The 13487-nt window shown below is 49.3% G+C and overlaps 1 protein-coding gene across 2 annotated transcripts in view; it reads left to right on the top strand.

Annotated features, from left to right (window-relative positions):
• LOC115182106 (neurobeachin-like protein 1) overlaps positions 1-13487 on the top strand; it is a 62552-nt gene that overhangs the window by 38966 nt on the left and 10099 nt on the right. For both annotated transcript variants that reach the window (XM_029743763.1, XM_029743764.1), the window contains 20 exons: positions 119-278; positions 1339-1427; positions 2181-2765; positions 4822-4997; positions 7082-7241; positions 7485-7613; positions 7985-8164; positions 8539-8667; positions 8836-8985; positions 9193-9350; positions 9718-9842; positions 10028-10154; positions 10287-10435; positions 10848-10981; positions 11373-11474; positions 11733-11828; positions 11985-12109; positions 12364-12504; positions 12888-13018; positions 13353-13462. In XM_029743763.1, coding sequence (XP_029599623.1) covers positions 119-278; positions 1339-1427; positions 2181-2765; positions 4822-4997; positions 7082-7241; positions 7485-7613; positions 7985-8164; positions 8539-8667; positions 8836-8985; positions 9193-9350; positions 9718-9842; positions 10028-10154; positions 10287-10435; positions 10848-10981; positions 11373-11474; positions 11733-11828; positions 11985-12109; positions 12364-12504; positions 12888-13018; positions 13353-13462 — 3156 coding nt within the window. The remainder of the gene's footprint in view (positions 1-118; positions 279-1338; positions 1428-2180; positions 2766-4821; positions 4998-7081; positions 7242-7484; positions 7614-7984; positions 8165-8538; positions 8668-8835; positions 8986-9192; positions 9351-9717; positions 9843-10027; positions 10155-10286; positions 10436-10847; positions 10982-11372; positions 11475-11732; positions 11829-11984; positions 12110-12363; positions 12505-12887; positions 13019-13352; positions 13463-13487) is intronic.

Here is a 13487-nt window from a genome sequence, read left to right on the forward strand (position 1 = left end):
TTATGTTGTGCAGATGAGTCAATACGTTCATTAGGTACTATACAAGACCTTTCTCTTTTGGACATTGAATGCTGCTAATGTAACATCATTTAATGGTCTTTGCCGTGTGTGAGTCCAGATGTTTGACCGCATGCTGCGCTGCGACCGTGTCTATGAGAAGAACAAGCAGAGGCTGAAGCTGAGGGAGGTGGGATACTCTGGTCTCTCCCTGCTCTTCTCTGACCTCCACATCACCCCCTCCCTCGTCAAGAGCCTGCTCAACCAGGTGCTCCACACAGGTGGGTGACGTGTCCCTCCCACCCCTTCTCACACCCTGTCAGTGTCCACCATACCATTATTCAAATATGTTTCTGGGGACTAGATCACTCGATGGTTGGAGACGGCTCCTTCAACAGCCAATCATCAACGTCGTTTTTAAATTCCATTCAATAAATAGTTATTGTGTCCGAAGGGTAATTCATTTGCAACTTAACAAATACATACAAAACAGCAAACAAATTAAATAGTAAAAGGCAATACAAATGTTTTTTTGTTTTTTTACCCAAGTAATATCTACAGTAACGCAGGTGAAGTGGTTTCATTTCATTGGCCAATAAAAAGGAATTAGTCCTGACTCCGCTTTACCCAGCTGTCCCTATAGACCTTTGTAGATGTGGTGTTCAGCCCTTGCATAGTTTTGATTGGCTGGCTCTACTCCTGTGACTCCATGGGAGTGTGATTTAGTGGGCAATCAATGAAGCGTTGAGGGCTGAATGATTGGCTCGGGTGAGGCTGAAGTTGCAGGGAGTACAGACTGCAGAGAATGGCTTCCTCTCCATAAATAAATAAATGACTGGTGAGAGTCAGGGCGGTTCTGCAGTGAGGTTTGTGTGGGCAAAGGGCAGGAGAAGGAAATCAATGTTTCTCCAGTGTACTTCAGATTTACATTTTAGTCATTTAGCAGACGCTCTTATCCGGAGTGACTTACAGTAGTGAATGCATACATTTCATTAAAAAAAATTATCCGTACTGGTCCCCCGTGGGAATCGAACCCACAACCCTGGCGTTGCAAACACCATGCTCTACCAACTGAGCCACACGGGACCCGTGTTTTACCCATTCAGTTATATGGACAGATCAATTAGGGTTATGTTCAGCTGGGACAAAACGTTTAGAAACAGTGAGGTACTTCCTGAACACACATTTCTGCCTTCCGTTGCAAAATGTTTTTATACGGTGTGCCCTACTGAACATGACCCAGTACTATGGTGTGGCCCAACAGATAGAGATACAGTCAATGTGTACTCTACTAAATTATATGGCTATGGCTCATCATGTTGACCTTTGACCCCCCCCTAGATCATGTGGTGAGCTACAAGGACCTTATGGCCCTGGTCCAGCTGACTCACCGGGCCGGGCCCAGCGTACGCCTGCTCGTGTGCAATAGGGTGAGGGAACAGAGCACGCACACACACTAAGTTAATAAAACGACACACATACAGGTATAAGCCTGTCCTCAGGGTAGAAGCAGACATCTTCCTACATACCAGATGTTGATATCCATAATAATTACATCACAACATCAACCATAAACGGAAATGCCTGATATTACTTTGAAATCTTTGAAATTAAGGTATTATAAAAGCGATTATGTGCTTGTGCTAAAATATCAGGTTTTGATCTTCATAAAGCTCTATTCTGTCCCTCTATCCATCTCCCTCTCTCTATCCTTCCTCCTCCCCCTCTATCCTTCCTCCTCCCCCCTCTATCCTTCCTCCTCCCCCCTCTATCCTTCCTCCTTCCCCTCTCTCTATCCTTCCTCCTCCCCCCTCTATCCTTCCTCCTTCCCCTCTCTCTATCCTTCCTCCTCCCCCCTCTATCCTTCCTCCTCCCCCTCTATCCTTCCTCCTCCCCCTCTATCCTTCCTCCTTCCCCCCTCTCTATCCTTCCTCCTTCCCCTCTCTCTATCATTCCTCCTTCCCCTCTCTCTATCCTTCCTCCTCTCTCTCCCTCGCTATCATTCCTTCCCTCCCTGCATCCCTCGTTCTTTCTCTATCCCCCAAAAAGATTTAATCATTGACATGAATAAATAACATAAAAGTAAGCGTAATACTCATTGAATAATAAATAACAGGTCAGTAATGTTAAATGAGCAGTAATGAATACTCAGGTAGTAATATTACTGCTCTCTCTCCCTCTAGCTGTACCAGCTCCTCCAGTCCCAGCAGGACGCGGCGCGGGAGATCTCCAGACAGCTGTGCTGGCAGGAGACCCTGATGAGGCTGTTCCTGCGCTCCCCCTGCGAGGGCGGCCCGGGGCGGGGCGATGCTGCCAGCACCTGCAGCCTGGACCTCAACCTCAGCCGGGGCAGCGGCAGCCGCCTAGAACTGCCCCTGGAGAGGAGGGGCCGAGCAGGCAGCGCCGGAAGACTGGTGGATGAAGACCGCCTCAGCATGAGCTCCAGAAGATCAGTGGATAGTCTTGAAAACGGGGATGTACTTTCGCTTCTGGACACGCCCATTAGTCAGATTGGGGAGGGCCAGTTGCTCAAGCCCTGGGCCTCTGGGGGAGGGAAAGCAGGGGGTTTGAGTTTGGACCTGTCCCACATGAGTGCCTATGAGGGCGGGGAGAGCGGCAACCAGACGCCGGGGAGCATGGTCAGCACGCCATCGCCGCTGGAGACGTCAGCCAAGGCCTTCCCAGATGCCTCGTCGGCGTCCCTCACCGAGGACAGCTTCCTGTTCAGCGACAACGTGTCATTGGGGGAGTCGTTCACCTGCGCTGAGGTGAGACACCTGTCTATAGTGGTTTCCTCTACTCTTCAGGGTAGCTGGCACGTCACAGTGGCTGTATATCAATAGACTAAAGTGGTTTCCTCTAGATGGTTTCCTGAAGGCCCTAGGAACAGTCTGGCACGTCACAGTGGCTGTATATCAATAGACTAAAGTGGTTTCCTCGAGATGGTTTCCTGAAGGCCCTAGGAACAGTCTGGCACGTCACAGTGGCTGTATATCAATATACTAAAGTGGGTTCCTCTAGGTGGTTTCCTGAAGGCCCTAGGAACAGTCTGGCTAGTCACAGTGGCTGTATATCAATAGACTAAAGTGGTTTCCTCTAGGTGGTTTCCTGAAGGCCCTAGGAACAGTCTGGCAAGTCAGTGGCTGTATATCAATAGACTAAAGTGGTTTCCTGAAGGCCCTAGGAACAGTCTGGCTAGTCACAGTGGCTGTATATCAATAGACTAAAGTGGTTTCCTGAAGGCCCTAGGAACAGTCTGGCTAGTCACAGTGGCTGTATATCAATAGACTAAAGTGGTTTCCTCTAGGTGGTTTCCTGAAGGCCCTAGGAACAGTCTGGCTAGTCACAGTGGCTGTATATCAATAGACTAAAGTGGTTTCCTGAAGGCCCTAGGAACAGTCTGGCAAGTCACAGTGGCTGTATATCAATAGACTAAAGTGGTTTCCTCTAGATGGTTTCCTGAAGGCCCTAGGAACAGTCTGGCAAGTCACAGTGGCTGTATATCAATAGACTAAAGTGGTTTCCTCTAGATGGTTTCCTGAAGGCCCTAGGAACAATCTGGCTAGTCACAGTGGCTGTATATCAATAGACTAAAGTGGTTTCCTCTAGATGGTTTCCTGAAGGCCCTAGGAACAGTCTGGCTAGTCACAGTGGCTGTATATCAATAGACTAAAGTGGTTTCCTCTAGATGGTTTCCTGAAGGCCCTAGGAACAGTCTGGCTAGTCACAGTGGCTGTATATCAATAGACTAAAGTGGTTTCCTGAAGGCCCTAGGAACAGTCTGGCTAGTCACAGTGGCTGTATATCAATAGACTAAAGTGGTTTCCTCTAGATGGTTTCCTGAAGGCCCTAGGAACAGTCTGGCACGTCACAGTGGCTGTATATCAATAGACTAAAGTGGTTTCCTCGAGATGGTTTCCTGAAGGCCCTAGGAACAGTCTGGCACGTCACAGTGGCTGTATATCAATAGACTAAAGTGGTTTCCTCTAGATGGTTTCCTGAAGGCCCTAGGAACAGTCTGGCAAGTCACAGTGGCTGTATATCAATAGACTAAAGTGGTTTCCTCTAGATGGTTTCCTGAAGGCCCTAGGAACAGTCTGGCTAGTCACAGTGGCTGTATATCAATAGACTAAAGTGGTTTCCTCTAGGTGGTTTCCTGAAGGCCCTAGGAACAGTCTGGCAAGTCAGTGGCTGTATATCAATAGACTAAAGTGGTTTCCTCTAGATGGTTTCCTGAAGGCCCTAGGAACAGTCTGGCAAGTCAGTGGCTGTATATCAATAGACTAAAGTGGTTTCCTCTAGATGGTTTCCTGAAGGCCCTAGGAACAGTCTGGCAAGTCAGTGGCTGTATATCAATAGACTAAAGTGGTTTCCTCTAGGTGGTTTCCTGAAGGCCCTAGGAACAGTCTGGCTAGTCACAGTGGCTGTATATCAATAGACTAAAGTGGTTTCCTGAAGGCCCTAGGAACAGTCTGGCTAGTCACAGTGGCTGTATATCAATAGACTAAAGTGGTTTCCTCTAGGTGGTTTCCTGAAGGCCCTAGGAACAGTCTGGCTAGTCAGTGGCTGTATATCAATAGTATAAATTGTCTTCCTTTCCTTCAGCTGCTCAAATTGGATATTTGAAAGCTAATTCCTGGTAGGGATCCAGATTACCCTATTGGTTTCTTCTGTATCCACCCTATTGGGGGCTTCTGTATCTACGCTATTGGTTTCCTCTGTGGTGCCAGAGTGTTCCTATGTCCCTCAGACACAGGGGACCCCTCTGTGTCTATCTGTACCTGGATGTGACTCACTGACTCCCTCCTCTCTGTCTCCCCCTAGCGGACGGAGGAGGAGCTGTCTCGCATGCTGCTGGAGATCGTGCTGTGCGTAATGTGGCGAGGCGTGGAGGGCTCGGACGACGCCGCCTGGCTGGAGCGGGGGCAGGTGTTCTCTGCCCTCACCAAGCTGGGCGCTACCAACGAGCTGCTGCTGCCTGTCGACCACATCAAGCTCAGGTGGACACAGGCATTTCTTACAGTTGATTTATTTCATTCCTAGTTGACAAGACTGAAAATATGCAGAATGCACAGTTCCATTTAGACAACAAACACGAGATATTACGTTCAATTAAAAAGGTCCAGTCTCACAAAGATATTAGTTTAAAAAGACACCATTTTGTTACTAAATATTCTTGCAGGGTGACGTGATGACTGTAGTGAGGAGTAGGAACCAGCCCGCAGGGTGACGTGATGACTGTAGTGAGGAGTAGGAACCAGTCTGCAGGGTGACGTGATGACTGTAGTGAGGAGTAGGAACCAGCCTGCAGGGTGACGTGATGACTGTAGTGAGGAGTAGGAACCAGCCCGCAGGGTGACGTGATGACTGTAGTGAGGAGTAGGAACCAGTCTGCAGGGTGACGTGATGACTGTAGTGAGGAGTAGGAACCAGCCCGCAGGGTGACGTGATGACTGTAGTGAGGAGTAGGAACCAGCCCGCAGGGTGACGTGATGACTGTAGTGAGGAGTAGGAACCAGCCCGCAGGGTGACGTGATGACTGTAGTGAGGAGTAGGAACCAGCCCGCAGGGTGACGTGATGACTGTAGTGAGGAGTAGGAACCAGTCTGCAGGGTGACGTGATGACTGTAGTGAGGAGTAGGAACCAGCCCGCAGGGTGACGTGATGACTGTAGTGAGGAGTAGGAACCAGCCCGCAGGGTGACGTGATGACTGTAGTGAGGAGTAGGAACCAGCCTGCAGGGTGACGTGATGACTGTAGTGAGGAGTAGGAACCAGCCTGCAGGGTGACGTGATGACTGTAGTGAGGAGTAGGAACCAGCCTGCAGGGTGACGTGATGACTGTAGTGAGGAGTAGGAACCAGCCCGCAGGGTGACGTGATGACTGTAGTGAGGAGTAGGAACCAGCCCGCAGGGTGACGTGATGACTGTAGTGAGGAGTAGGAACCAGCCCGCAGGGTGACGTGATGACTGTAGTGAGGAGTAGGAACCAGTCTGCAGGGTGACGTGATGACTGTAGTGAGGAGTAGGAACCAGCCTGCAGGGTGACGTGATGACTGTAGTGAGGAGTAGGAACCAGCTTGCAGGTTGACGTGATGACTGTAGTGAGGAGTAGGAACCAGCCTGCAGGGTGACGTGATGACTAGTGAGGAGTAGGAACCAGCCCGCAGGGTGACGTGATGACTGTAGTGAGGAGTAGGAACCAGCCCGCAGGGTGACGTGATGACTGTAGTGAGGAGTAGGAACCAGCCCGCAGGGTGACGTGATGACTGTAGTGAGGAGTAGGAACCAGTCTGCAGGGTGACGTGATGACTGTAGTGAGGAGTAGGAACCAGCCCGCAGGGTGACGTGATGACTGTAGTGAGGAGTAGGAACCAGCCTGCAGGGTGACGTGATGACTGTAGTGAGGAGTAGGAACCAGCCTGCAGGTTGACGTGATGACTGTAGTGAGGAGTAGGAACCAGCCTGCAGGGTGACGTGATGACTGTAGTGAGGAGTAGGAACCAGTCTGCAGGGTGACGTGATGACTGTAGTGAGGAGTAGGAACCAGCCTGCAGGGTGACGTGATGACTGTAGTGAGGAGTAGGAACCAGCCTGCAGGGTGACGTGATGACTGTAGTGAGGAGTAGGAACCAGCCAGCAGGGTGACGTGATGACTGTAGTGAGGAGTAGGAACCAGCCCGCAGGGTGACGTGATGACTGTAGTGAGGAGTAGGAACCAGCCCGCTGGGTGACGTGATGACTGTAGTGAGGAGTAGGAACCAGCCTGCAGGGTGACGTGATGACTGTAGTGAGGAGTAGGAACCAGCCCGCAGGGTGACGTGATGACTGTAGTGAGGAGTAGGAACCAGCCTGCTGGGTGACGTGATGACTGTAGTGAGGAGTAGGAACCAGCCTGCAGGGTGACGTTGTGGCTGTTCAATGTGCAATATGTTTAGTGTTCAGTCGCATCAGTCTTGAAGAGTCTGGTTCTCTGGTGTTTATTCACATTTTGTTTGACACTATCTCTCTGTCTCGCTCTCTCTCTCTCTCTCGCTCTTTTACTTTCCTCTCCTCTCCTTCTGTTATCCCTCCCTCTCACCCAGTCTGATGGAGAGGATGCTGGAGTGGGCTGTGACTGACAACCGGGAGGCCACGGCGGCCATGTTGCCCCAGCACACCGAGAACGCTGTGCGGCTGCTCCACGTTGTGCAGGACTTCCTGCAGGCCGAGGGCCTGGTCAACCCCGCCCTGTGGACAGAGAAGGTATTGTTATTAGGAGTAGCGACATCTTTGTTATTACTCCATCTTTGGCAGTATGTATGAATGTCATACCATTGTAAAGTGATAGTTCAGTGATTTGACATATGAAGACATTTGTTACATTGAAATCAGTCTATTGCCAAAGAGTGACTGCAATCCACAATTAGGCTATGTTAAATAATTATAAACCAATTGAATAACAATCCATGTAAGAGGTGATTTGATCCCATGATTGTTTTCTTCTAGGTCCTGGAGGAGACAGTGACTCTGATGGACAGTCTAATGGTGTGGTACTCGTCAGGGGCCCAGTGGCTGCAGCTGTCCCAGGTGGGCCTGAGGCTTCTGCTGGGCTTCATGGCCCAGGAAGACCCCCAGGTGAGAAGCTCTCCAGTGTCGCATACATACACACTTACATTTACATTTGAGTAATGTAGCAGGCGCTCTTTTCCAGAGCAACTTACAGTTAGTGGGTTCAACTGTACACTTCATACCTCTACTTTCAGTCTACCGGTGGTACTCAAACCTTTTCAGCTTCATCCCCCTTGAGGGCGACCCGCCTCACCCTAAGTCTCATAGAAGGCACTATAACCCTCTATCACGTCCCCCCCACCCCTCTTATTTTAAGATACTATTCTCTATATGAACTATCAGGTGTCACGTCATCTTATTCAGAATGCTTGTCTTTATATCATGTTTTTATCACCTCCAGATAAGAAGTGTGTGTAAGTGATCTCCTCTCCTGCCAGGTGTGTGCCTTGGCCACAGCCAAGCTGAACGGCATCCTGCAGACCAAGAGCGTGGAGACTCAGGACGAGGCCTGTTACCTGCTGGGCAAGGTGGAGGGCATCCTGAGACGCTCTGTAGGGGGGCAGACAGAGGACACCTATATGTGCCTGGTGCCCCTGCTCCGCACGCTGCTCTCCAAGGTACACACACGCAGGCATAGACACACACACACACAAAAAGACATGCATGATGAACAGTCACAATCAAGTAGAATCCGTATCAAACATTCCAAAGAGACTTGCTGACTGTTTTCTTAAATAACGGCAAAACCTTGGCACGTAGACAAAACATTTGTCACACCAAGGGCCGGTGCCTAGGACACAGATTAAACATAGTCCTGGACTAAAGAGAGATTTCAATGGATTCTCTGAATATGCTTTGTAGTCCAGGATTACTAGCCACCATTATTTAAATCGAATGAATAAAAACAAAATGCTTTTGGTCTGTAACATGTCAATACCTCACAACACTTTGTATTATTGTCTAATCTCTTGTATTATGTTGTTGTCTGCAGGTGAACAAGCTGCTGTACATGGAGCTGCACCTCCCCCAGATGCCTGACACCAACGGCAGCCCCTCCTTCTTCGAGGACTTCCAGCTGTACTGCAACTCCCCCGAGTGGAGGGTCTACCTCGACAAATACGTGAGGAGCTGGTTCAATGCCTTACTAAATCATTGCTAAGTCATTCAACTCTTGAAGAGCAGAAAGAAACGTATTGAGAAAATCCATTTTTGATAAATCTGTCCAGTGCTGAGGGAGCGAGCCGGAGATGAACAGAACAAGCAGGTTTGATTGGTTCTCTGTCCTCAGATCATCCCCTACATGAAGCAGTATGAGATTGAGACGTTTAGTCAGGGTCATGAGACCATGGCTCTGTTCTGGAAGGAGTGCTATGAAAGCTTCATGGTCAACCTGCACAAGAGAGAGAGGGAGAGGGGAGAGAGCAAGATACGCTTCCAGGTCAAACACAACACACACACACACACACACACACACACACACACACACACAGATCCGAGTAAGGTCCACTTTCTAGTGAGCTGCCAGTAATACTGCTGTAACATGGAAATGTAATGTCAGGTCACAGTAACACAGAGCATATTGCCTTGTGGTGTTCTACACACCAGAACACACTGACTCCCTGTTCCTCGCCCCGCCGTCCCTCAGGAGCAGTTTGTGGAGCCCTTCTCTCGGCGCGGCCGGCAGGAGAACCTGCGATACAACAGCATGCTGAAGCAGCTTCACAGCCAGCACAGTGCCGTCCTCAGGCAGTGGAGAGGAGCACGCCGCAGCCTGGTGTGTGAGAGAGGCCCCTGGGCAGACAGGTACCGGCCACACACATTCTAATATATATCTACATATCATATATACAGTATTATATATGTTTATAGGACTTCTTTGGTAATTACCTCAACACCACAGCAAACGCATGATCAGCCAAAGAACTGTTGTCCACTGTCCTCCAGTCAATCAATCAATGCAGTTTATTTTATAAACCCTTTTTTTTACATCAGCAGTTGTCACAAAGTGCTTTACAGATACCCCTCCTAAAACCCCCAAAGAGCCATCAATGCAGAGGCACAGTGGCTAGGAACAACTCCCTAGAAGAGTTTCTGGGTATCTTTCTTACGTTCAGTTTGTTCTTCAGTTCATGCAACTTGGTTGACGTTCTCCTGTCTGTTGTTTTCTCAGGCAGCAGAGTGAGATGCACTGGCGAGTGTCCAGCGCTGAGAACTACTCCCGCATGAGACTCAAACTGGTGCCCAACTACAACTATGAGGACCACCGGCAGGCCAGCGCTCTCAGGGACAACCTGGGTAAGAGAGGCAGCTTCACTGGTTCCCTTGACAACAGACAGATAGGCATCGCTGGAGTCTGATTAAACCACCATGTTAGCTGCAGACACTGACCCTTTTTCTCTTCCTCCTCCTCTTCCATCTTCCTCCTCCTCTAACTCTTCTTCTGCCTCTCGTTCCTCCTCTTCCTCTCCCTCGTCCCCCAGGTGTCCAGCAGCAGAGGGTGACATCTGAGTCCTTACTGCTGGAGGCGGTCAAGCAGGTAAAGGTCAGCGACCTGGAGGATGACATTCTGGAGCTGCCTGAAGACGACCCCGCAGCGACAAACAACACGTCAGTACACTCTCAACGTTGTCTACAATTGTTGTGTCTGTCGTAGACTGTTGGGTGGCTTTGACTACAAACGTGAATGGACTTGGTCACCGATCTGTCTGTTTCTATCTCTGTCTCGCTCTCTCTTTCCAGGGGGGAGGTGGAGGAGGCAGGCCAGAAGGAGAAGCTGGTTCTGTGGGAGGACTGTGAGCTGGTCACCCAGGTGGATGTCAGCCCTGGACGTCTGGAGCTCACCACCCAGCACATCTACTTCTATGACAGCAGCACAGAGAAGGAGGAGGGTGAGGAGAGAGAGAGGAAGATAGGAGGGTCGTAGGGGTTAGAGGAAGGGTTCTCCTGAAAGAGGAGGGAGGAGAGGAAGAAGGGATGAAATAGTGGTTTTAGAGGAAGAGTTGCTGTTAGTAAGAAGGAGAGAGAAAGGAAGGCTGAAGGAGAGTGAGCGAGTGGAGCAGGAGTTGATAAACCAGAGGTTATGGATGGGTTATGACTAGACATGTACAATAGATACATAACTCACTGATAGACTCATTGTGCTGCTCCCACATGCAATACACATCATATATTAATACGTCATGTAATGACGAAGGGTTAAGATTAGGGCCTGGAGTTTTGCCATGGTCAAGTACCTAGTTAGGTCAAACTCCTGGCCTTATGTATGATACATAACCAACCCTCTGCTGTCTGTCCTTCCAGGTGTTGGTCAGGACTTTAAGTGGCCTCTATCTCAGATCCGGGAGATCCACCTGCGAAGGTACAACCTCCGCCGCTCGGCCCTGGAGATCTTCCTCATAGACCAGACCAACTACTTCCTCAACTTTAAGAAAGAGGTCAGGCCAGTTCTGGTATCTGCTTTTTACCTGGATTGAGAACGGTGTACCCCCATCCATTTCACAACTTGGTCTATTCCAGAACTAGCACGTCACCTGATTCAACTCGAGGGCTAGTCCTGGAATAGACCAAGTAAGTAGATGGGGAATGTTTGAGGAGCGGTTTGAAAACACTTATGTAGGAGGAATGACTACATAGGCCTGGAGTACTGGGGTGTGTTGAGTACAGTAAAACGTTAAGAACAAATAGAACCTGTACTACTCCCTATTCTACATGACAGGCCATCATATCTGTTCTACATAATATATTTTGATCTGAGCATTCTGAAAGATTTCACGCTTTTGAACAGACCCCCTCATGTTGGAATGGTCTGTGTGGTTTGATTGACAGGTGCGGAACAAGGTGTACAGTAGGATGCTGCTGCTGCGCTCCCTCAGCCTGTACGGCACACGCTCACCACAGGAGCTGCTCAAGGCCTCCGGACTCACACAGGTTAGGGGTCAAAAGTTCACATGGGAGATCAAGGTCGTGTTCAGTAGGGAGGAAGTGGTTTGAAACGGAGGTGATACTCCCTGAACTGGTATCAGAACAGATGTATTATTTTTTGCAAAACGTTTTGTTACGTTATGCCCTACTGAGCATGACCCATGTTAAGTAGTCAGTATGGTCTCAGGTATTGTGTTGACAGGTTGTGTTAAACCTCTCTCTCTCGCTCTCTCTCGCTCTCGCTCGCTCGCTCGTCTTTGGTAGAAATGGGTGAACCGAGAGATGACCAACTTTGACTACCTGATCCAGCTGAATACCATCGCGGGCCGAACCTACAACGACCTGTCTCAGTACCCAGTGGTACGTTCTGTTAACACGGACCCTATGGGGGAAGATGTGGAATATACCATCTTGGTGCTCTTTTAAGGGGTGTTCATGGTTTAGTTAATTGTGTGTGTGTGTGTGTGTGTGTGTGTGTGTGTGTGTGTGTGTGTGTGTGTGTGCGCGTGTGTCCAGTTCCCCTGGATCCTGTCGGACTACACGTCAGAGGAGCTGGACCTGACAGACCCAGGGGTGTTCCGGGACTTGTCCAAGCCAGTGGCCGTACTCAACGAGCGGAACGCCAAGGCTGTCCGGGAGAAGTACGTTCTCTCAACCTCTCTCACTGAACTGGTGCTGCGTCTACATACCTGCATTATGTCACATGTTCCAGGGTGGCAGTGTGTTCATTCATTCTCTTCACTACTTAAGTGTCCTCGTCCGTAGAATTAGACTTACTGCAATACAACACTTTATTACCGTTGAGGAAATGTCTCGATGAGGGCAATAACTGGATTCTATTCTAGTAAATATAGTAAGTCATTCTAATGTTCAGTCCACGTCTCCCTGTCTGTAGGTATGAGAGTTTTGAGGACCCCACGGGGACCATCGACCGGTTCCACTACGGTACCCACTACTCCAACGCAGCAGGAGTCATGCACTATCTCATCCGCGTGGAACCCTTCACGTCCCTCCACATCACGCTACAGAGTGGACGGTAAGCAATGGCTTTTGGTGAGGGGGAATCAGACTAGACAACTCAGGCCAGAAGTTAACAGCATTAAAGTCCGTAGAGTTATCAGTGCTGGGGTTGTACCAGTCAAATTACTGTGGTCTGAGCAGCTTTGTGAATTCTAGTCATTCTACTTCTGTGATTACGCGTGTATTCCAACTGACAATCTGCTGTATCTATGCTCTTGTCTGGAGAGGTGCTATTGTACTGATGTCAGTAAGGCCAGGGGTCTTTCCCTCACCAAGCTACAGCCTTACTAGATCCACAGTTTGTCTTGGTCAGGTCACATGGTCAGCAAAACCATCCGGTCTCTAGTACTATGGTATTCTTTAAGAGCATTGGCTGTTGGTCTTCCTCCCTCGGTCCAGGTTTGACTGTGCGGACCGTCAGTTCCATTCCATCCCAGCTTTGTGGCAGACCCTCACGGACAACCCCAACGACGTCAAGGAGCTCATCCCAGAGTTCTTCTACTTCCCAGAGTTCCTGGAGAATCAGAACGGTGAGATGAGCTCCATGTCTGTAGAGAATCACAGACACCCTGGCTATGTTGATTGACTGTCCGTACGAACACGCCTCCTGTTGTGGTGTTCACACAGTCAGAGAAAATCTGGATCATCTCAACCGGACCGGTTCAGATTGTGGAACACTGGAACTTGTTCAAATTGGACAAAATCTATAACTGACCCAATTACACCCTGAATTGTACAAATGGAGAATCTCAGTTTAAAACTTTATTTTGTCTGTTTTATTGTTATCCGGTCACACTGCCACTCTGATGGAATCCACTTTCACTCCCCTGTCCTTTGTTCATTCTCCTCTCTCTCTCCCTCTAGCCTTTGATCTAGGGCGCCTGCAGATCTCCAAGGAGAGGGTGAATGATGTCATCCTGCCTAAATGGGCCAAGTCTCCAGAGGACTTCATTTATAAGCACAGGAAAGCCCTGGTGAGCCTCCTTTTCTCATGGACAG

The sequence above is a fragment of the Salmo trutta genome, unplaced genomic scaffold, assembly GCF_901001165.1.
Source record: "Salmo trutta unplaced genomic scaffold, fSalTru1.1, whole genome shotgun sequence".
Classification (NCBI taxonomy): Eukaryota; Metazoa; Chordata; class Actinopteri; order Salmoniformes; family Salmonidae; genus Salmo; species Salmo trutta.